The sequence below is a fragment of the Micromesistius poutassou genome, assembly GCF_964030765.1.
Source record: "Micromesistius poutassou genome assembly, chromosome: 6".
NCBI classification, from domain to species: domain Eukaryota; kingdom Metazoa; phylum Chordata; class Actinopteri; order Gadiformes; family Gadidae; genus Micromesistius; species Micromesistius poutassou.
The window spans coordinates 5420816-5433269 of NC_140276.1; the positions used below are offsets into that span (position 1 = coordinate 5420816).

The 12454-nt window shown below is 46.9% G+C and overlaps 1 protein-coding gene across 2 annotated transcripts in view; it reads right to left on the reverse strand.

Annotated features, from left to right (window-relative positions):
* Positions 1-277: 277 nt before the first annotated feature.
* Positions 278-12454, reverse strand: part of sh3rf2 (SH3 domain containing ring finger 2) — a 12215-nt gene continuing 38 nt past the window's right edge. The window contains exons 1-11 of one of the 2 annotated variants that reach the window (XM_084469767.1): positions 12124-12454; positions 11380-11801; positions 10169-10459; positions 8809-8904; positions 7214-7642; positions 3649-3770; positions 2982-3152; positions 1981-2222; positions 1508-1815; positions 1064-1371; positions 278-769 (exon numbers count right to left, since the gene is read on the reverse strand). The exon at positions 12124-12454 is cut by the window's right edge and continues 38 nt beyond it. In XM_084469767.1, the coding sequence (XP_084325893.1) occupies positions 589-769; positions 1064-1371; positions 1508-1815; positions 1981-2222; positions 2982-3152; positions 3649-3770; positions 7214-7642; positions 8809-8904; positions 10169-10459; positions 11380-11748 (2517 nt within the window). In that variant the 5' untranslated portion in view covers positions 11749-11801; positions 12124-12454 and the 3' untranslated portion in view covers positions 278-588. Of the gene's footprint in view, positions 770-1063; positions 1372-1507; positions 1816-1941; positions 2223-2981; positions 3153-3648; positions 3771-7213; positions 7643-8808; positions 8905-10168; positions 10460-11379; positions 11802-12123 lie in introns of both variants that reach the window. The other variant, XM_084469766.1, reaches the window with a different exon arrangement.

Consider the following 12454-nt stretch of genomic DNA (forward strand, 5'->3'; position numbering starts at 1 on the left):
CCATTGCAGTGATTTACGTATGTTACGTTTGATTTGAGACCACCATGTAAATATTCAGTAGTGTAATCATTTCAAATACATATCAATGTATAATTCCCTGAATCCCAAGGTGCTGGGTTATATCCCCAATGTCAATTGCCTTGTATGCATCCTACAGCAAGATGCCTAAATTGCCTGTCCCTGAATGATGTGATGCTGTATTACAATTGTTTTTATAAATCTCTCATCCGCACACACATAAAAAGTTACCCCATATGGAAGCATTGTTTATTACACATTTGCAGTTACAGGGTCTGACAGAGGCACTCAACAATGTGTGTAACAAGGGTATTAAACAGTGAACATCAGGGGGGGGGGGGATTTGTGCAAATATCAGAGAGTTCATGTGTAACAAACATGCACATACACAAAAATATACTTTATTAATGTAGCCATACTCAACGGACCTATCTATTTAAGGGAGCAACACTTGATTGTCATTTGGAATTATTACACCAATTTCCAGGTCCACTGTGTTTCAGCTGCTCGGTCATTCAGGCAGTGTGACGATTCAGAGAAAGGGAATAATGTGGGAATACTGCAATCCACTCAGCTGAGTCTCTCTAGTGTCTGTAGAATACTGCTGTGAAATAAGCCAGTGTGTCCAGTGCTCTCCTGTGTCACCAGGAGCCGTCCGTCCGGTCTGGGCCTGTGGACCAGCACACGCTCTCCTTGTAACAGACTGAGCTCAGAGTCTTCCTGGGCTAAATAGGTGGTGCCCACCCTGTGCCTGGTGGGAACCACAGAGGCAAATGTAAAAAGGTTAAGAGAAAAGCTGCAGTCAGGACATCAGCCAGGCCACGTTCAGTGACTACAGAGAGTACCAAAAGACTGAATGCTTCAAAATATATAAAATAATGAAATTTATTCAAGATAATTTGCATCAATATAAAAACTATATAGAAAAAAATGTATACAATTTAAAAAACTTTTTTTTTTTTGACCAATCAGATCACTCTAAAAATTATATTTTTCTACCCTACATACACACAATGCTCAAGTTGTAATCCAGACAATGAATCACCTGGTGGGACTGAACTGAGCCGATGCTGCCGATTGCATGGGCTGAGATGCCACTTGCTTCTGTGGGTTGGAGTTCATGTCAGAGATCTGGCTTGCCTCCAGTCCTTTCCTGAGGATGGGGGCCTTCCCTTCTTTGAGAATGATTCCTGGTCCATCTCTTCCCAGTGTGAGTGATGGGGCCCACACCTCCAGCGAAGGAGGGCCTGTTGAACCTGAAGAAGCAATCTGATTTCCAGAGGACCAAGAGGAGGTTCTCCGCCTTATAAGAGGGGATTCTTCCTCTGTGAGAAATCGTACTGATTTCGTTGGCTGGCGTGAGGAAGGTTGGGGGGGGGGGAGGTCATTATAAGGTTATTGTAAGAGAGGGATTATACAGTAATCTAAGTTCCATACAGTAATCTAATTATGAATTCAGAATGAAAAAATAAAAAATATACAAGTGTACCTTCTCAGTGTGGTTTTTCTGCGAGTCGGGTCGAACTAGGATGGAGTGAGGGCCATTTGGAAGTGGTCTGTCGTGCTTGAAGGCAGCGTCGTAAACGGCAAAGTCTCTGCTGTTCAGGATGTCGGCAGCAGATGGCGCTGTTGCATCAGACATCCATCCCTGAGCTCTGCCAGGGGCAGACAGAAAGCCACTGTGTTTTTTCCTTTGCAGGACAGGGGAGTGGCCAGACACTTGGACCTGTTTTAAGTTCTGTAAGTGGGATGAACTCGAAGCATGGGTTGCGTAATGGTTGCCCCGATGAGCCGTGCCTGAAAGAACAACACGAAAAATAAATAAGCAAGGGATTCTTTGAAAAAATGTAACCCAACACCGAATCAAATAACAGAGCGGGTCTTAGCGTTTAGATGTGAGAGATTGTTGTTGCACCCAATCACCTCCGTGTGAATTAAAAGCCCTCCTAACAGTGTCCCAACCTTGGGAGACCCCAGACAGCCTTCCAGCAGCAGCAGCATTGGATTGCATCGTGTGCGGCCCCCCACTGAGAGCAGATGGGCCCTGTCCCATAGAATGCACAGTCCCATCTGCGTTGACCCGGTCCAAGGCGAGGACCACAGCGGGGTTCTTGGGAGCCGTGGGTCTCTTGCCCGTGGTGAACGTGTTATAGGATGCTGCTGCCGGCGCTGCTGCTTTGGTCTCCGTCAGTTTCGCGGATGTCCTGTCATGTCCAAGACAACAAAACAAGAATTCAGCCTTAACCTATGGGAAGGACTGGCAGATCTTGTGGCGCTACATGAACTCCACAAAGACATCTACTGTATATACTGTTGCTGTTGAATCATTTAGCAGACGGGTTTTATCTTAAGTGACTTGCAGCGAGTACAGATGCTGGTCATATGGGCGTGTTGCTTTAAGAAGGTTGACTGCAGACGTGACGGTTGGAACCAAAAACCAGCTTGGAGTGAAGGCTCTTTTTTTTTTTAACTTAATTTATTGTTTCTGTTGTATTGTGGAAATATAACTGTAAGGTGGGGTGACTTAGATTAACTACATTCACCTGATGCTGACCAGGGGCCTAGAAGATATTATGTCTCCCTGCCAGCTCAGGAGCTTTTTTTTCACATTTGCTTTTTTGTTAGTCATGTCTTGATTTATTATTACAACCCACACTTCTTTTTCATATACCCTTTAATCACACTGAGTGAATTACCATACCCCATATAATTACCATACATACCTTGACCAACATTTGTTAATCTTGGTTATCAAGATTAACAAATAAATGCTTTACTTTATGGTGCGTGTGATTCCCTGTTTGGCTTTTGTTACAACCCAGAGACGGGTGGCGACGACGCCACACTATGTATGTCTTCCAATAAACCCCCAGCCTCCCACCAGTTTGTTTATCACCGTTCAAAATGTTAATGGTATTCAACTCCCACAGTAAAGGCCGGCAGGGATCGCGGTGGGCACTCACCTGAGCACCGGAGTGACATAGTTGGCGGGCAGGATGCCAACTTTGCTGGTTCTCAGGGACAAGCCGCGCAGCCAGCCCTCGTTGAAGCGGCCGTACACCCCCACCATCTCCCCCTTCCTCAGCTCCAGCTCCTCAGGCCGTCTGGGCTTGTAGGAGTACAGCACTGCACACCTGCGTGGTCCAACAGACGGATCTTATCAGCATAATGACTTCCCACAAGGGCTTCAGCCGTCATTGCAGCCTAGGAAAGTAATATCGGAGCTGCTGTCAGCTCGGTTGGTTATTCAAAGGCTTGGTATAAACGATGATTGTTGGTCATGAGGATGTTTTTGTTATTGTATTCAAAGACATTTTTATATAAAATATAAAATTAAAAGACAGCCTTAATTATTCAAGGCTTGATACAAAGATGTGATTGTTGGTCACAAGAATGTTTTTACCATTGCTTTATTCAAAGACATTTGGTGGGCTTCTATATAAAACGACAACATTCTTTCGGTGGGATTACTGGGCTCAAGCAAACCTCACCAGACGAAACACTGGTCCTATATTTCGCTCCGTGCCTGGCCGCGTTGTTTCCCATGTTGTTCTTTGAGGCTGTGTGAGCCTCCTGGAAGCACATTCTGGCATCACAGTGTGACGCATTAGCGTTGTTATCATTACTCACACGCTGATGGAGAGCTGCTGGGTGGAGGCGTTCTTGACCTCTGCAGAAGAGCCGGCCACCTGGGGGCTGACCAGCGCCATGGTGATGGTGGGTGGGGTCGCGCTGTTCATCTTCTTCTCGCCCTGAAGAGCGCGCCGCAGTGTGAGTCAACGTGGTTTCCATCATGAAATAATAAGGAGGGGGAAGAAGAGATAACGGTGTTATGATGGAATGGGAGCTAAATCAAAGTGACTTCCTAGTCGAAGGCGAAATTAAAAAGGTATGGTAGGGGTTAATATATCATATATTGTCATAGTGGGTTTGTGTGCATGGGAGTATGAGCTTGTGTACTGTATGCCGAGATGTTATGTGGAATCCCGCATATTGTAATACATCCGTCTCAGAGACAGAAATACTTTGCTGATCCCCGTGGGGAAATGGGGTGGTTAAAAAGTGTTATCAAGTGTCAAAGAAACACAAAGGGATTAGATTCAAACACATACCTGAATACAGTGTAATCCACTGAGTCAGACAACAAGAATGTTGGTTTCCCAAGACTATGCATGACTAGCGATGCATTGGGACATTTAGTTTAGTTTGTATTTACATATGTTTGGAGGGTGAAGTCCACAGATAAAAAAATTTGTTTAATACATTTTTAGCAGCCACGATTTGCGCAATGGCAATGATCGGTACTCAGGCTGACCCCTTAACCTTTGGACAACCCCCTCCCCCACACATAATGACGGCCCCACAGCACAGACAGGCCTCAGATCAGCATGTTGGGAGTGCTAGCTCAGACAGCAAAGACATGAGCTCTAGACTCAGACACATCACTGGGGTGTGGTTCTGAGTTGCGTAGGAATTATGTACCATTATCGTAGCAATGATTACACTTTATCACTGTGCGCTCGTAAATACAACCTGAGAATACAGCTTTGAATCATGGTACTTCCCCGGTACTTCCCCACAAGTCAGTTACTAACTTACAAACTAATGAATGAACAAACAAACAAACATACATAGGAAGCAGCCAACTAACTAATTAATAATGATGTGTAATGATGTGAAAAATAAGGTTTAAATATTTGGTAGTGGGAACTTACATTCCTGGTGCCTTGTATAATTCTGGTGCAGTATGCTATCCAACAACTGCTTCTATTATAAATTCTCAGGGACAGGCCGCCATACATTATATCTACGCTCCATCCATAGAAGAATGAGAGGAAGGAATTGAGCAGTGACGATATAACTACCACCACAGTCTAGGGTTCAGTCCAAAGCTGAGCCTTGAGAGGTAACAGACGTGAAAGTGAACAAACTCAGCCCACATTGTCCTGGGTGAATGCAGCCTCCTACATCCTGGAGACACGTAGCAGCGCGAAAGGGGATGAATGAGCGTTATTGAGTGCATCTTTTGTGCGGTGTCCACAGAAAGTGCTATCTTAGATCAAGCCTTTGCTGGGAGGTTACTGTGGACGGCGGGGGGGAGCGAGACAGCTGAGTTGCCCTGACACCATAACCCAGTGCGCGGGAGGACGGAGAGTCAGATGAGAGGGAAGGTGGAAGAATGTAAAGGACGCCATGACGTGCAGTATGGTATCAATGATGAAGAAAATATGGCAATATGCAGCCGACACCTGAATTTCCTTCCAGGGATTAATAAAGGTTTATATTATGGTATACATCGACTTCATGTTGCATTATAAGGCTTTTGATTCCTTATGGGAACCCTTGATTAACAACATGCCAGTTGTCAATCTAGCATGTTGCGTATCACTTTGTCCATGTAACCATGCTAGTACATTCGCAGTATGGCTCTTTTCATCCAGCGATGATGGGAAGCCACTTAGCATTGTTGCGAAGCAGCAGAGGTGAATGCTAATGGGAGACGTTTCTCCAAATAGCGCGCACACACACACACACTCAAAGGATCAGCTAATTGGTAGCCTGGCTTCAGAGTAGGGGACGGGAGACCTGCTGTCATCTCCTTTTAAGTGGGGATACGGTGTGGCTTGCCTGCTATTATTGGCCCAGTGAAGTGAAAGACAGAGTTCTACCAGCATTGGTGACGAGAAACCAGCTCAAAAGGCCACACACACACACAGAGAAAGAAAGTGAGAGTCGGAGGGAGATGTGTTATATAACTAACTCTGCCAGTGACTCATCATCCTCTACATGAGAGAGAGAGAGAGAGAGAGAGAGAGAGAGAGAGAGAGAGAGAGAGAGAGAGAGAGAGAGAGAGAGAGAGAGAGAGAGAGAGAGAGAGAGAGAGAGAGAGAGAGAGAGAGAGAGAGAGAGAGAGAGAGAGAGAGAGAGAGAGAGAGAGAGAGAGAGAGAGAGAGAGAGAGAGAGAGATTCACCTGGTTCCAAGTGTTACATCATTTATGTTATCATATTCCCGGTCTTTTCCTTCTTACCCATGTGTGTGCCACATCCCACAACCACTTTTGGATCTGATCTCAAATAAAAGAGTTTTGACACTTGGCAAGCAACTTTGTACATTACTGAACTTTGCAAAGGCAGTACCGTGAGAAATGTCCTCTTATCTGGCTCACTCGCTAGCCATTTAACAAGGTTAAAAATGCCCCATTTCGGCATGAAGTTGTGAAATTAAATGCTAATCGTATCTCCACAGCTTGTCATGGTTAAAAATGGTTTGTCTAAAGATTTGTCGTCTCTCCAGCTCGTTACAGTAAAGACAGTTAAACAGACCACTTCACATATTTTCATACTTGGTTGTAAAACATCTCCTAATTGCCCCCAATTATCAATGTTTGTAGTCTCAAATATTTGTTATTTGACCCACAATATTTCCAAACAACTTCTTTGATAACACATTAGCAAGCATGTAAGCCGACTATTACATACCGAAAATATGTTCTCAACATCTCCCTGCTATCCTGAATCATAAATCATGTAAAAAGTGTGGGAGCAATTACAGGCTATCCCATGAGTCCTTCCATGTCTTCCAATAAATTAATTTAAAAGAAACACGTGTTCTCTCATACTACCAAGTCGTCCGTACCAAGTGCTGGTGACCTGGCTCCCCTCCCACAGATCGAACCCCAGGCCTTCCCCTGATGCTTACATTCCAGGCCGCTTCACCCCTCACTCCCTCATTCCATCCATGCCCTCTGTCCACCCAGCCTTTCCTGACGTTTCCTTTGGGTGTATCCTTATGAGTCAATTCGTGGCGACCGCATCGCCTCGGTCGACCGTTTCCAAAGCAGAGTGTTTTGAGACTAAATGACTTCATGATCCAGTCTCACCGCCCACCTCACCACACACACACACACACACACACACACACACACACACACACACACACACACACACACACACACACACACACACACACACACACACACACACACACACACACACACACACAACAACAACGTCATTATTCAAATAAAAATGCTTTGTAATCATCCGGCAGGATGCAACAAAGAAAACCTGCTGCCATTTTTTATGATATAAAATTCAAAAGAGGGTTGTGAAAAGGGCAACAATAAATCACACCCATCAAACAAAAACACCCAACAGCCATGTTGGGTCCAGGCCCCTCCCCTCTGCCACTCACCTGGGCCAGGTGCCTGTGGGACGTGTCGGAGCGCCGCTTCACGTGCAGGGCGGTTCCCTTTGAAGACGGCACCACGGGCCCCTGGGCGTTGGGGCCGGCGGCGGCGGCGGCGGGGAGGTGCGGCCCTGTCTCACCCTGATAGCCAATGAGGTTCCGGGTGTTGGTGGACTGCCGCCGGGTGCTCTGGTAAAGGGTCCCGCTGATGGTGGGCGGTTTCCCTCTGGTGGCCAGGGGCAGACCGTTGACGTTCAGGGTCTTCGGTGGGGGTGCCTGGAGCGCCCCGAACTGGGCGGTCCTGTTGGGTGGCGGGGGGTCGGCGGGGCCCTTGTTGTTGTTGTTGCCGGCGTTCCAGGTCCGATGGAGGAATTCTGCAGAGTCACTCCCTTTCCGGCTCCTTCCTTCCAGGAGTTTGGCGGCCACTGAGTTTGGCTGGAATCAAATCACAACATTTTGAAACGTCAATAATAAAGTACCTAGAAAAGAAAATCAGAAAATCCTTCGGAAAAAAAAATGTAAAAAGGTTCCCATTTGGTGGCGATTCCCAGACGCTAAGTGGCAAGTCTCTCTTAACACCCTTACTTTTCTGACTCACCCCCTACTCCTACAACTTGTTGGCAGGAGTAACAAGCAGCAGGGATAAGTACCAGCCAATGAGCGCAGCCGGCAGGACCGCCGGTGTTAAGAGAGGAGCGGCGGGCAGATGGAATTATAGTGCCGCACAGCCAGGCTTTCCAGCCAAAGCAGCCAGCCAGGGAGGCAGTCAGGCAGAGCAAGGTTAATGCCCCTCCACTCTCTACAGTGATGCGTTGTTATACCACCCAGGCAGAGGGAGCATTACTGTGTCTTCACGCTTGGCTGCATGGCACAAGCGGGAGAGTGAGTGTGAGAGAGAGAGAACAAGAAAGAGAGAGAGAGCGAGAGAGAGACTGATGAAGTTTAAAGTGAACGGAGGAGGATGACGAAAGAGGAAAGTGCATAGGTCGGGGAAGATGGAGAGCGGTGCCGAGGGCGCTCTGAGAGAGGACGTAGATGAGCAACAGGAAGTGGAAGGCTAGGTGAGCTGTAATGAGTGAGGGGAAAAACTGTAAGCTAACTGACGCACTGCAACCGTAATAGAGCTGAGAGAGACTTCTGGGAGGAAAATAAATTGAATATTAAAACACAATTTCAGAAATGACAGAGAGCTAACCAAGCAAGTTGAACAAACCTGATGTGCTAGTGCAAGTGGCAGACTAATGGGAACCTCAACAGCACACAGAAAGATAAGCTCTTCCGCCCTGCAGTTTATACTGTAGGTGTGACATTTCCGGACCATTCAACGAATACCAAGGAAATTAATGTTGTGCCCACGAATGACCCCGGTTGAGCACTTCCTTTACTAGTGTCAACAGGATTATAGATCAGCTGGCTGTCATCCCAGTGAGGCCCAGGCAACGAGGAATGAAAGGGAGGAAAGGAAGCGAGATGAACTGAAAGAAAGAGAGAGAAAGACAGAAAGAAAGAAAAAAAGAAAGGACCGAAAGACAGAAAGGACAGAAAGAAAGAAAGAAAGAAAGAAATCACAAAACAAACTACCAAGCACTGAAACCACTTACCTCTACAAACTGAAGAGGCAGAATTCCAACTTTGTCTCCTAGCCTAGCCTCGATCCAATGGTCGTCCACTCTTCTGATAACAGTAAGAATGTCCGCCTGTAAATCACAATGTGACAACAGAGAGATTGAGGGAGGGTCATTTACAGAGAAACAGACAAGGGAAAGGAATGACTCAGGGGCTAAACAGCATACGGACGCAAGTTGCCGGGAACAGAGTATGCAAGATACTATAATAGAAATAGAGAGGTTGACCGGCACTACTCCAAGACTCAACTAACATCCACTACCGTTGTGTCAGTGGGACCCGGTCCGTGCTTTGACTAGACACGCTATAAAAACCCATTTAACCATCTGCCTTCACGTTGTTGTTGTTTTCTAGACGAGAGAAGAAAAAAAAAAAAAACACGTTAATGGAGGGTCTCCAAGCACTGTGCCCCTTATGTAACTCCCTCACTGTTCATGGGAAGTAAGAAGTGCTGCAGAGGCCCCAGCCCCGGCAGTGCCTCTGGCTCTACAAGTTTCTAGTGTTACTCAGAACCTTTCAGACTGCGGCCAGAACAAAAGACACAAAGCCACCGCCTTTATAGTCCAGTAGAACGATAGGGAACAGGAGCCATCCATATGTTAACGCTGTGATGACAATGTTACGGTTATATACATGGCGGTGATCTTCAAATTGCTCAGTGGGGAGGGTTCAGTGATTAAAAAAATGCATGAAACCTAGAAGAGATTTATGGGGAAACATGATTTTCAGGCCTAAAGGGATAAGAGAAGTGAACAGTGAGACAGTGTGTTGCTTCTCAGGATTAATTTCCCTGCTGGGGTTTAAGACCGTTTTTACTTGTCCATACATTGAGCGCTTTGACAAATATGGGCCTGTAAAGCCATGGAGGCTGTTGTAGTAATAAAGGGCAAGAACAAAAAAGCAATAATAATAAAAAAATAGACCCATTCTCTCTCACACACACACACACACACACACACACACACACACACACACACACACACACACACACACACACACACACACACACACACACACACACACACACACACACACACACACACACACACACACACACACATGCACACGCGCGCGCGCACACACACGCACACGCTTCAACCATGCAAGGAGACAACAAGCAGCTCCTTGAAACAGTCACGGCTCGTTCTGAACGGAACGAGGAGAGACGAGAATCAAACTAGCATAACGCCTTCGGTTGCCAGACAACCTTGCCTGGCTCGTAAGCTCCTACTGCCTGCCTGCCTGCCACCCATACAAATTATCTCAACCCGGTCCAACCCTGCCTCTACCGGGTGACTCATCCAGGGTTTCAGGGTTTGAGACGCCAGGACCAACCTTGGCAAAGCCCAGACAGTACTTCCAGTCTTCCAGGTCCATTTCTCTGGGGTTGAAGTCCTGCAGGGCCCGGCAGAGGGCCGGCACTTCGGTCTTCCCGGCCACGCCCTGCTTCTGGTGGCCCGCACCCTGGAGCCAGGCACCGGTGGGGGACGACCTCCCGGCGGCCGGAAGCCCCTCACCGTAGTTCCGGTTCTCATCCGCCTTGGGTCTCATGGTGCCGGCGTAGGCGGGGTCGGTCGGCACCCCCTCTCCCAAAGAGTCCTTTTGGTACAAAGCTCTTGAGGAAACCTGTGGAGGAGCAGAGGTTGTTGTGTGACGTACGCGGGGTCTTGTTTTAACTATCGTGGGACAAGCTTATAAGCTCAATTACAACAACGTCGTAAAGAACACAGCTTGCTGCGCACGGCTGGGGGTGAAGTGAACAGTCATGTTCTGCACTGGAAAGTCAACAAGGTTCAGCGATGCCCTTTGGGGGGAGCATGAAACTTATACCTTGACCTCATTCTGCAGTGACAGACTGGAGTCAGGTAGTTCAGAAAAGGACATTTGTTAACAGAGTGGAGGGGTGTACGATAATAAGGCCAAATAGAACAGATCAGAGACAGACAGGGTACTACTCCTACAAAATAAGTGAATGCCAAGTCTCTCAAGAATCCACACAGCTGTCATCTCAACTATATTCTGTGACATTGAAAGATGTCATCTTGTGTCCAATAGTTGGTAAAATTATACTGTTTGTATAATAAAGCCCTATTATAACATGAAACATTTGCAAACAGTCAAGCCAATTACAAAGCCTCCCAAACATCAATTACAGGGTCGGCTAGGACACAATGGCAGTGCTACAAAAACACTTTCTAGCAAAACATATGTTGGCTGATTATGATGCAGCATAATCATTATTTGTAGGTGGGCTGTGGGTTGGTAGTATCCTTCCACATGAGTGCACAGCTGCATCACTGTTCTTTACAAATAATGTATCTGTACAAGTACTAGTGTTCTCTCTGTGAAAGACAGTTGTAAACTCAAGGCTTTACTAAAATACTTCAAACGTGTCGGCATGACACGACACAGCCTCTACCAACATTATTAATAGTCTGTATTTATTTTTTCTACAAAGATCCCTCTCAGCAATATGACACATATCTATCTGAGGACCAATCAGGTTCAAGCCCCCCATGCACCGCTGCGTGCGTTGTCCCCCTCACCTCTTTGTGCCTCTGCTGCTCTTTGCTTCGGTTTTCGCCCGTCTCCTGCTGACTCTCCCTGACCCCTGGGTTCTCCCTGGACATGGGCACCATATAGCGGGGGGGGTGTCCGCTTCTGTCGGGCCCCATGGGGTCCGGGGGGCCTCCGCCTAGCCGTACTAGCAGGAGGTGGGCAGGGAGGTCATCCACGGTCCGAGCCAGGGTAGGGGCCAGACACTCTGGACAAAACAACGGTGAGGCGGATGCTGCTCGCTTCTGGAGGCAGGCTTTACAGAAGGTGTGCTGGCAGGGCAGGATCTTAGCCGAACCATCCAGCTGCTTGAAGCATATAGGGCATTCCAGCAAGCCTAATAAAGCAAGCTCTTCCATCGAAAAGAGTGGAAATCGACTCTGAGACGTTTGCAAGACTGTAATCCACCATACTGTGGATAGGAAAATAGACAAGGATTCTAATTAAAATGTTAAAATGTTAACCACATCAAAACATAATACGCTAATACGTACACGCTAAGCTTACGTAGCCTTGTTTATCACGTCGGACTGATAATCCAGTGAGAGGAGTGGCACACTTTTAAACACTTTAAACACACACATTAGTAATAATATGATGATGATACATTAGGCTACCGTTGCGATAACAGAAATGAGCCATAGTGCATCGGTCATATTACATGCTTGTTAACAAGGTTTACAATAACACCTGTGTGTTTGCTCGCAGAGGCTACAGGTGTCACGTCAGCTCACCTGGCCAGCCACACAGGTGCCGTACGCAGTCTTTACAAGAAGTTTAGAGCAGATCACATATCCTCTTCAGTCAAAACCCAATCAGTTTAAATAAAAACGATCAGGAATGCGAGCAGCAAAAAAAGCCAGAGCCAAAGGGCTATTCCATAAAGTCGGATTCAGAAATGCGCAACACTTTTCACCGGCGAGTGCTCTCGCTGTGACGCAGATGACGTCTCACGCAGACACGCACGTCTCACACGGAATACGGTCGCTGGTTCCACGGGATAGACGACGGCTGGCGTGAGCACGGTACGAGAGGGCTCGGTCCAGGTTGAATGACGACGTTAGT